Source organism: Bombina bombina, chromosome 4 (genome assembly GCF_027579735.1).
Source record: "Bombina bombina isolate aBomBom1 chromosome 4, aBomBom1.pri, whole genome shotgun sequence".
Classification (NCBI taxonomy): domain Eukaryota; kingdom Metazoa; phylum Chordata; class Amphibia; order Anura; family Bombinatoridae; genus Bombina; species Bombina bombina.
In genome coordinates, this window is record NC_069502.1 from 64,197,299 (window position 1) to 64,209,567 (window position 12,269).

The 12,269-nt window shown below is 39.2% G+C and overlaps 1 protein-coding gene across 1 annotated transcript in view; it reads right to left on the reverse strand.

Moving 5' to 3' along the window:
* Positions 1–12,042, reverse strand: part of KCNK3 (potassium two pore domain channel subfamily K member 3) — a 189,227-nt gene extending 177,185 nt beyond the window's left edge. Inside the window, 1 exon segment of the mRNA XM_053709495.1 lies at positions 11,760–12,042. Coding sequence (XP_053565470.1) covers positions 11,760–12,042 — 283 coding nt within the window.
* Positions 12,043–12,269: the final 227 nt, after the last annotated feature.

Sequence of the window (12,269 nt, forward strand, 5' to 3'; positions counted from 1 at the left end):
TCAGCAACATACCCACATGAGATTAGACCCCTGGCCCTGCAGCTCCTCTGTCAGAAATATACTCACATGAGATTAGACCCCTGGCCCTGCAGCTCCTCTGTCAGAAATATACCCACATGAGATTAAATCCCTGGTGTTGCATCCTCTCTATCAGCAACCTACCCACATGAGCTTAAACCCCTAACTCTTCATCCCCTTGATCAGCAACATACCCACATGAGATTAGACCCCTGGCCCTGCAGCTCCTCTGTCAGAAATATACCCACATGAGATTAGACCCCTGGCCCTGCAGCTCCTCTGTCAGAAACATACCCACATGAGATTAAACCTCTGGCCATACAGCTCCTCTGTCAGAAATATACTCACATGAGATTAGACCCCTGGCCCTGCAGCTCCTCTGTCAGAAATATACTCACATGAGATTAGACCCCTGGCCCTGCAGCTCCTCTGTCAGAAATATACTCACATGAGATTAGACCCCTGGCCCTGCAGCTCCTCTGTCAGAAATATACTCACATGAGATTAGACCCCTGGCCCTGCAGCTCCTCTGTCAGAAATATACTCACATGAGATTAGACCCCTGGCCCTGCAGCTCCTCTGTCAGAAATATACTCACATGAGATTAGACCCCTGGCCCTGCAGCTCCTCTGTCAGAAATATACTCACATGAGATTAGACCCCTGGCCCTGCAGTTCATCTGTCAGAAATATACTCACATGAGATTAGACCCCTGGCCCTGCAGCTCCTCTGTCAGAAATATACTCACATGAGATTAGACCCCTGGCCCTGCAGCTCCTCTGTCAGAAATATACTCACATGAGATTAGACCCCTGGCCCTGCAGCTCCTCTGTCAGAAATATACTCACATGAGATTAGACCCCTGGCCCTGCAGCTCCTCTGTCAGAAATATACTCACATGAGATTAGACCCCTGGCCCTGCAGCTCCTCTGTCAGAAATATACTCACATGAGATTAGACCCCTGGCCCTGCAGTTCATCTGTCAGAAATATACTCACATGAGATTAGACCCCTGGCCCTGCAGTTCATCTGTCAGAAATATACTCACATGAGATTAGACCCCTGGCCCTGCAGCTCCTCTGTCAGAAATATACCCACATGAGATTAAATCCCTGGTGTTGCATCCTCTCTATCAGCAACCTACCCACATGAGCTTAAACCCCTAACTCTTCATCCCCTTGATCAGCAACATACCCACATGAGATTAGACCCCTGGCCCTGCAGCTCCTCTGTCAGAAATATACCCACATGAGATTAGACCCCTGGCCCTGCAGCTCCTCTGTCAGAAACATACCCACATGAGATTAAACCTCTGGCCATACAGCTCCTCTGTCAGAAATATACTCACATGAGATTAGACCCCTGGCCCTGCAGCTCCTCTGTCAGAAATATACTCACATGAGATTAGACCCCTGGCCCTGCAGCTCCTCTGTCAGAAATATACTCACATGAGATTAGACCCCTGGCCCTGCAGCTCCTCTGTCAGAAAAATACACACATGAGATTAGACCACTGGCCCTACAGCTCCTCTGTCAGAAATATACTCACATGAGATTAGACCCCTGGCCCTGCAGCTCCTCTGTCAGAAATATACTCACATGAGATTAGACCCCTGGCCCTGCAGCTCCTCTGTCAGAAATATACTCACATGAGATTAGACCCCTGGCCCTGCAGTTCATCTGTCAGAAATATACTCACATGAGATTAGACCCCTGGCCCTGCAGCTCCTCTGTCAGAAATATACTCACATGAGATTAGACCCCTGGCCCTGCAGCTCCTCTGTCAGAAACATACCCACATGAGATTAAACCTCTGGCCATACAGCTCATCCACATACCGAAATCAGATTAGACCGTAGCACTGTTTTCCCTGTGATAGCCACATACTAAAATCCAATCAGATTCCTTGTCCTAAAGCCTCTTTGTCAGCCTTATACCCACATTATATGGGACCTCTGGACTTGCCGCCTTTATGTCAGCCACATACCAACATCAGATGTCACATCAGACACAGACCCTGTGCTTTGTTTGCCTATGTGTTTCTTGTGCCGTTTAGCAAACACTGTGTGCATGGCCTACTGAGGAAGAAAGCACCTGCCGGCCTGTTATAAATATTACAGGGTTATTGCAAAAACTGTGTCACTCCTTTGTACAGAACTCCAAGATCCATTTAGTGTTAATCTGAATGCCAACCCTGCCACACCTGCCATAAGTTGCTGACCCACGCACTAGCGTTAGGCTGTAATATTATTTGTGCTTGCTTGTTTGAGTATTTGCTCCAGTTGCTTTCTCTTTTTATGAAATATAGGTCGTCTTAAATGTACCTATTGCTTTCCTGTGTTGGAATCTTTTTATTGCTGTGAGGGGTCTTATAGCTGTTTTTTATCCCTTCGTGAAATGATTTGGAGTTTTAATTGCCATAATAACATCTTCATAGATACTAGAAATATTGGTCTAGGTAATGAATTAAGCATTCCAGGGAGTTGCTACTGGATTCAGATGTAGACAATATACAGGGAGTGCAGAATTATTAGGCAAATGAGTATTTTGACCACATCATCCTCTTTATGCATGTTGTCTTACTCCAAGCTGTATAGGCTTGAAAGCCTACTACCAATTAAGCATATTAGGTGATGTGCATCTCTGTAATGAGAAGGGGTGTGGTCTAATGACATCAACACCCTATATCAGGTGTGCATAATTATTAGGCAACTTCCTTTCCTTTGGCAAAATGGGTCAAAAGAAGGACTTGACAGGCTCAGAAAAGTCAAAAATAGTGAGATATCTTGCAGAGAGATGCAGCACTCTTAAAATTGCAAAGCTTCTGAAGCGTGATCATCGAACAATCAAGCGTTTCATTCAAAATAGTCAACAGGGTCGCAAGAAGCGTGTGGAAAAACCAAGGCGCAAAATAACTGCCCATGAACTGAGAAAAGTCAAGCATGCAGCTGCCAAGATGCCACTTGCCACCAGTTTGGCCATATTTCAGAGCTGCAACATCACTGGAGTGCCCAAAAGCACAAGGTGTGCAATACTCAGAGACATGGCCAAGGTAAGAAAGGCTGAAAGACGACCACCACTGAACAAGACACACAAGCTGAAACGTCAAGACTGTGCCAAGAAATATCTCAAGACTGATTTTTCTAAGGTTTTATGGACTGATGAAATGAGAGTGAGTCTTGATGGGCCAGATGGATGGGCCCGTGGCTGGATTGGTAAAGGGCAGAGAGCTCCAGTCCGACTCAGACGCCAGCAAGGTGGAGGTGGAGTACTGGTTTGGGCTGGTATCATCAAAGATGAGCTTGTGGGGCCTTTTCGGGTTGAGGATGGAGTCAAGCTCAACTCCCAGTCCTACTGCCAGTTTCTGGAAGACACCTTCTTCAAGCAGTGGTACAGGAAGAAGTCTGCATCCTTCAAGAAAAACATGATTTTCATGCAGGACAATGCTCCATTACATGCGTCCAAGTACTCCACAGCGTGGCTGGCAAGAAAGGGTATAAAAGAAGAAAATCTAATGACATGGCCTCCTTGTTCACCTGATCTGAACCCCATTGAGAACCTGTGGTCCATCATCAAATGTGAGATTTACAAGGAGGGAAAACAGTACACCTCTCTGAACAGTGTCTGGGAGGCTGTAGTTGCTGCTGCACGCAATGTTGATGGTGAACAGATCAAAACACTGACAGAATCCATGGATGGCAAGCTTTTGAGTGTCCTTGCAAAGAAAGGTGGCTATATTGGTCACGGATTTGTTTTTGTTTTGTTTTTGAATGTCAGAAATGTATATTTGTGAATGTTGAGATGTTATATTGGTTTCACTGGTAAAAATAAATAATTGAAATGGGTATATATTTGTTTTTTGTTAAGTTGCCTAATAATTATGCACAGTAATAGTCACCTGCACACACAGATATCCCCCTAAAATAGCTATAACTAAAAACAAACTAAAAACTACTTCCAAAACTATTCAGCTTTGATATTAATGAGTTTTTTGGATTCATTGAGAACATGGTTGTTGTTCAATAATAAAATTAATCCTCAAAAATACAACTTGCCTAATAATTCTGCACTCCCTGTACATATTGTGTTATGTTAAACTTTATGAACATATATTTGTGTGTGGGTATTCATGTGTGTATGTATAATTGTGTATGAGTGTGTGAGTATGAGTGTGTCTGTGTGTAGTGTGCATATGTGTATAGTGTATGAGCGTGTGTTTGTGTGTATGTGTGTGTAGTGTGTATGAGTGTATGTGTATCTCTGTTTGTAGATGTGTATGTATATATGTGTATATATGTGTTGGTGTGTGTTTATGTGTATGTGTGTGTGTCTGTAGTGTTTGACTGTGCGTGTGTAGTGTGTATGAGTGTGTGTCTGAATGTATATATGTGTGTAGTGTGTCTTTTTGTCTATGTATGTGTTTGTGTGTGTGTATCTGTGTATGTATGTGTATCTATGTGGTTGTGTGTGTGTGTGTGTTTGTTTGTTTGTATGTCTATGTGTGTAGTGTGTATGAGTGTGTATATGTGTATACATGTGTGTGAGTTTGTGTGTATGTGTATGACTATGTGTTTGTGTTTATGTGTGTGTAGTGCGTATGAGTGTGTATATGTGTATATATGTGTGTGAGTTTGTGTGTATGTGTATGACTATGTGTTTATGTGTGTGTGTGTGTGTGTGTGTGTGTATGTATGTGGTTATTTGTATGTATGTCTGTGAGCGTGTATGTGTGACAGAGTCTTTGTACATCACAGTTACATTTATAACAGTTGTCAAATAAAACAAAACACAAAGATAGAACAATACATCATTCCAACATATGATTCCTGTTTATATAAATTATAAATAAATGTAATGTACATAAAGGGAGTACAATAATCTCATATATAAGTAGAAATATATCAGCAAAAACTACCACAAACCTAATCATCTGGAAAGAAAAATGTGTATTTTATTTACAGGTATAGTGCAGGCAACGTCAGTGTATCCCACTGTGATTCAAAGTATTAGAGTTTCAAGTAATGATGCAGTAAATCAATATAATCTATTTGGCACTTGCTGAAGAGTGTAATGGTTTTCTGTATTGCTTGCACATGGAAGCAATCATACACATATACACGTGCACTCATATAGGCACACATATAGTCACACACACACTCACACATGCACACATATATACACACACATGCACACATACAGACACATACACATGCACACATATAGACACACAGACACATGCACACATATAGTCACACACTCACACATGCCCACATATAGACACACACAAACATGCTCACATATAGTCACACAGACAAATGCACACATATAGTCACACACACACATGCACACATATAGTCACACACACATGCACACATATAGTCACACACACACATGCACACATATAGTCACACACACACATGCACACATATAGTCACACACACACATGCACACATATAGACCCACACAAACATGCTCACATATAGTCACACACATATAGTCACACAGACAAATGCACACATATAGTCACACACACACATGCACATATATAGACACTCAGACACATGCACACATATAGTAACACAGATACATGCACACATATAGTCACACACACACATGCACACATATAGATACACAGACATATGCACACATATAGATACACAGACACATGCACACATATAGTCACACACATCAACACATATAGTCACACACACATGCACACACACATGCACACATATAGTCACAAACATATAGTCACACACATATAGTCACACAGACAAATGCACACATATAGTCACACACACACATGCACACATATAGTCACACACACATGCACACATATAGTCACACACACACATGCACACATATAGTCACACACACACATGCACACATATAGTCACACACACACATGCACACATATAGACCCACACAAACATGCTCACATATAGTCACACACATATAGTCACACAGACAAATGCACACATATAGTCACACACACACATGCACATATATAGACACTCAGACACATGCACACATATAGTAACACAGATACATGCACACATATAGTCACACACACACATGCACACATATAGACACACACAAACATGCTCACATATAGTCACACACATATAGTCACACAGACAAATGCACACATATAATCACACACACACATGCACATATATAGACACTCAGACACATGCACACATATAGTAACACAGATACATGCACACATATAGTCACACACACACACATGAACACATATAGACACACAGACATATGCACACATATAGATACACAGACACATGCACACATATAGTCACACACATGAACACATATAGTCACACACACACATGCACACATATAGATGCACACACACATGCACACATATAGTCACACACACACATGCACACATATAGACACACACACACATGCACACATATAGACACACACATGCACTCATATAGTCACACACACACACATGCACACATATAGACACACCGTCACATGCACACATATAGATACACACACATGCACACATATAGACACACATAGACACATACAAACATATAGACACGCACACACTCACACCAATATACACACACAAATAGAGACACACACAAACACAAATAGGGACACACATTCACATATATACACACAGACACAAACATACACACACACAGATACGCACATACACACACATACACATGTGCACATGCACATACAAACATATACACATACACATATAGACACGCCCATTCACACACACACACACACATATATATATCATATATATATATATATATATATATATATATATATATATATATACACAGAGATACACATATACACATGCACACATCTACACACATGCATTCAAACACATGTGCACACATACAGACATTCACAAATGCATACAAACACACAGAGATATAAATACAAACACAAGCAGGCATTTTGACACCCACATATACACATACATTTGGGCATGCACACTTGTGTAAACATGTGACATCTTTAAAAACAGGAACACACATGCGTACAAATAATACACTCTGCTTATTTAAATTTGTTTAGTTCTTCTTTTGTTGGGCTAGTAAAATATTTTCCAGAGAAAGAGATCTGACATTGTTTTCTTCAGTGAATACAGTCATTCAATTATAAGTAAATTGCCTGATAAATAAAATTGATAGTATATCCCACCAGAGATAACAAAATATGTTGCTGTTGGATATTGCTTATGAGTAAAGCCCCCCTCTCAATTACATAGAAATTAAAAATGAACACAGTTTTTTTCCTGTATTCTTATGTCTTGCTTGTATTGATGCACAGAAAGAACTCAAAACACAATTGGAACCTAATAATGTGTCTTATAAAATGAAAAACATGCTGCTTCCAGTACTCATTTTAAAATGATATCTCTCCATATATGAATGTTTTATTATTATTTTTAATGACATTGTTTCCTTTGGAAGCTCAGTATCTATCTGTATAATCCCTTCAACAGTAAATTGCAGCTTAAAATAAATAAATAAATATATACATAAATTTCATAAACCACAGACCATGTTTATATTCACTGAATGTCAGTAGAACTAGGTTATAGATAAGTTTAATGCTAGATGGGCTAGTTAGTATTCCTTAAAGGGATAGTAAACAGCAAAATGCAATTGTTTAAAAAGATAGATAATCCCTTTATTTGCCATTTCCCAGTTTTGCATAACCAACACTGTTATGCATGTTACCTCTGTAATTACCTTGTATCTAAGCTTCTGCAGACTGCCTCCTTAGCTCAGATCTTTTGACAGACTTGCATTTCAGGCAGTTATTGCTGTCTCTAAAATAACTTCATATGCGTGAGCACAATGGTATTTATGTGAAACTCATGAACTAGTGCCCTCTAGCTCTGAAAAACTGTCAAATGTATTTAGATAAGAGGCCAGCCTTCAAGGGTTTAGAAATTAGCATATGAGCCTACCTAGGTTTAGCTTTTAACTAAGAATACCAAGAGAACAAAGAAAATGTGATGATAAAAGTAAATTAGAAAGATGCTTAAAATGACATGCCCTATCTGAATCATGGAAGTTTAATTTGGACTTTACTATGCCTTTGACGGGCATCAAGTTTAGTGTTACCATTTTTCACTGCAGCATAGTAATTGACACAATATATAGCTTTAAATTTTACTGTCCTCACCAATCTGATAGTTAAGGGGATGTACCTGGTAATGTAGCCCTGAGTGTTTTCCAGTAAAACCAGAAATCACCACAGATTGTTACTGGACATATTTCATTTGTGCCCGATTCTTTTTTATTTTTTATTGCTACATACAGATAGTTTTCCCTAGTGAGATTGTAATTTATCTGTTACCTGTATGTGCTGCCGGACTAGTGCCAGTACATCACTATAGACATAATTTACCTATGGTACAGTTATTGAGGAATAACCAGATAAGGTGTAATCTTGTAAGGGTCATTCAATGTTTTCTTTGGCTCCGGTTAAAGGGCCATTGTACACCAGATTTTTCATTACATAAATGTTTTTTAGATTTTTGTAGTTTTTAATAACATTGTGCTGGTTTTTAGACTCCTAACCAAACCCTACAGTGTCAGATGTATACACGCGTTTACAGACTCCTGCAGGCTCTTGTTTATCTAATGTATTTTCATATGCAGGGAAGGGGGGGGGGGTGTCTGATCCCAGCCCCTTTCACTGGGTGTTCCAGCTAACCTTTTTAACAGAGCTAAACGTGGAGCTTCTAAGTAAGTTTTTAAAAGGTTTTATACTGGATTTTTATATCAGTATCTGTGCGTATTATTCTTTATAGTAGTGTCTATTACATGCAGTTAAATGACAATTGGTGTATACTGTCCTTTTAATGAAGTTTTAGAACCTATGTGTGCTCCTGCTCATAGTAATAAGGAACACTATAATTATTATATGAGTGTGCACTAATGCATTTAGGAGCCTATTTACCACTGCCCAGGCAGAGGGTGTTCCCAAGCAGCATACCTGCCCACCCAGGATAACAGCGAGTGCAACCAATCATGCACAAGCAGGGGAGTGGATCACCCCATTCAGATTAATCTGGGAAGATTTAAATCCCTCACCTCTGAGGTGGGACAGTGATTAAGACACAGGGCTAGATTATTTGCGATGCGAACGTCCAATCGGTTGCTAAATCATTTTATGGGGATGTAACAACCCCCCTCTAGCATTACATGCGGTAAGACCGGCTGATTTGACCATGGTACAATTTATATTAAAATAGTTTAACATTGCAAAAGGCTGCCATTGTAATCTGGTATTGGTCACAAGATACAGATAAGGCTTGTAGCACCATTAAAGGGAAAGGTAAATCATTACTGGTGCCAGTTCATGGGAGAGTATGAGCTTAACATCTTTCTTTATCACAAGTTATGAATTAAAGGGACATGACATACAAGATAAAGCTTTCAGGATTTAGATAGCCTTACATTTTAAAGAAATGTTTCAAATGACTTATATTATCACGTGTACTCCTTTACCTTGTATCCCTTGTTAAAGGGCATCCTAGGAAGAATAAGGGGCAGCATTGCACTACTGGGAGCTAGCCAGTGATTGGTGGCTGGCTACACACATATGACTTGTGTCATTAACTCTGAAGCTGACTTTAAAGTGACAGTGTACTGTGATTTTTTTGTATCTCTCCTTTTAATGTTTTCTTATGGTGCATTGTCTGCAATTAGCCCCTTTCCCTTATGAATGATCAAAAACAGCTATTTAATGTGCACAAATAAACAATTTACCATACATTGTATACTCTGCAGCTGACATAACAAGTCATTTGCAAAGGGTTTAGCTTTATTCAAGCAACAGTGCAACAAAAAATGCTTCTTATAAAAGTTATAGCTGTTTCCAAATTGTATTTAAATATGCACCGTGCACCAGCATATAAAAACAGAGTACTTGCTCAGAGAGCCTAATATGCTTGTACCATCTGGAAATGGCTCAATTTGTGAATTACTGACATGACAGAAGCCCCACTGCTGCTCTGAACAGCTGCAGTATTTAAAATGCTGGTGCACTGAGAATATCTAGATATGCTCCACATGCACGAAAAAAATGTTAACGCTAAAACAGTGATCACTTTTACTAGATGCATTTTTGCCAATATATGTATATTGCAAATATGGTTCTATTCAAATATGTAATTAATCTGTGCGCATTTAAATTTTGACCTGAATGTCCCTTTAAGTTGTGATAAACAGTTTGCCTCCTTTCATATTAAGCTTAAAAGCAAATCATGTACAGAACAAATTTCAATTTCCAAACTCATGCACACATAGTGTCTGATTACTGTAATTCTGCACTTGAAGAGTTAAGAGGTCTCACTGTATTCTAGTTAAAGGGACAGTATACACTCATTTTCATATAACTGCATGTAACAGACACTACTATAAAGAATAAGATGCACAGATACTGATATAAAAATCCAGTATAAAATGGTTTAAAAACGTACTTAGAAGCTTCCAGTTTAGCTCTGTTGAAAAGGTAGTTGGAAAGCCCACTGCAAGTGGGAAATAAGACACTCCCCCCCCTTTGTTTTGCATATAAAAAGACCCTTTACACAAACAGGAGCAAGCTGGAGAAGGTAGCTGACGGTATTCAAATAAAACTTTGGGGCTTGGTTAGGAGTCTGAAAATCAGAGCAATGTTATTTAAAAATAAGCAAAATTATACATTTTGTTTTTTAAAAAAAAAAACAACTTTATGGGCTTTATAAATAGATCATCTACAAAACATTTATGCAAAGAAAAAACGAGTGTATAATGGCCCTTTAACTAAGTAAATCCTTCTGTTAACAGTTTTAGCCTGATATTTTGTAGGTACTTCATATGATATTTAACAATACACAATCTGAAAACAAGTTCACTAATAAACTATGGCACTTCAGAGGAGGTAGAAATGATATCAGCAATGAAATAATAATGTGTGAGCCTGAAAAACTCACTCCAAGGACCAGCAGGGTATAATGTCTGTTTCCAGATGAACATCTTGTGCTCCCAGAATAGTTATCACACATAATTTGTAACAGTATCTCTAAACAGTGGATTCTTTATATCTGTTTCTCTCTCCACCTTTCACACCCCCAGATGAAACCCCTAAGTTGTTACACAATAAAGAAAATGTGTTAAATTGTCTCTATAAATAGCCAGACTAGTATTCACACTTGAAATCATTTAAAATCATATTAATCTGTAAATAAAAGCAGTTCATTAAAAAAAATATATATATGTAACATCAGTACATGCCCAATAAATTGTGATACTCAAAATTCTATCATGCGAATACCCAGGTATATGTAAATTTGGATGGACACCTAAATAATTTTTGTTATGACAATTAGTTAATCAAATGAGTTTTACTTTTTAAACATACACCTGTAAGAGAGATTTAAATAATTAAGGTTAAAAACAACATATTATTACCATCTGTAAAGATGTCTCCCTGACTACTACTTTTTAAACTATGTAGATGATCTGGTTTGTGCTCTCATGTGAGGATCTAAAACCTTCTATAAAAATCCCTTACAATATAATAGATATCCCATTCTAGCAGAGGAGGTTTTTATGTATATTGCATTTAGGAATTGTGCACCTTGCTACCTCTACTCATTGATAAAGAGCTGCAGAAAATGAATAAGTAGACAGAAAAGCTAAGAAAGAAAAACTTTCACCTTATGCACTGCTAAACGAGATCTCCTACCTATAGTGGTGATCACAGTGATGGCAAAATAAAAGGATCCAGCAAATGCCCACTGCACTCCGGCTTTGTGAGGTTTAAGTTTTAAGACCACCAACTCGAGTTCTATGTAATTCTCTTCTGATAGGTTATACTTTGTTTTTAATTCTTCTTGTTTCTTTTCTAGCCGTTTTCTTTCGATGGTCTCTTCTTCTGACTCTAGGGCATCAAAGACAGAAGCTCCAACCAGCAGGTAGATAAATGTGCATATGATGAGCACCAAGGTCCTAATGTTTTGCCTCTTCATGGTCTGGCTGTGTGAAACTCTTGGGCTGCCTTCTGGTATTTGGCTCCTGTCCCCCAGGTCATGGCTGCACCAGAGGTCTCTCTGGATGTCCAGCTGTGCAGCTTCCTGGGAAGACAAGTGGAGTTGAAGATCCACAGACGGGCTGTTGGCTGGGAGAGAGCAGCTGTCACTGGGAGCTGTCCTTTCAGCACCACCCTCAGGAGGAACCCCTCAGTCAGTGACAGCCA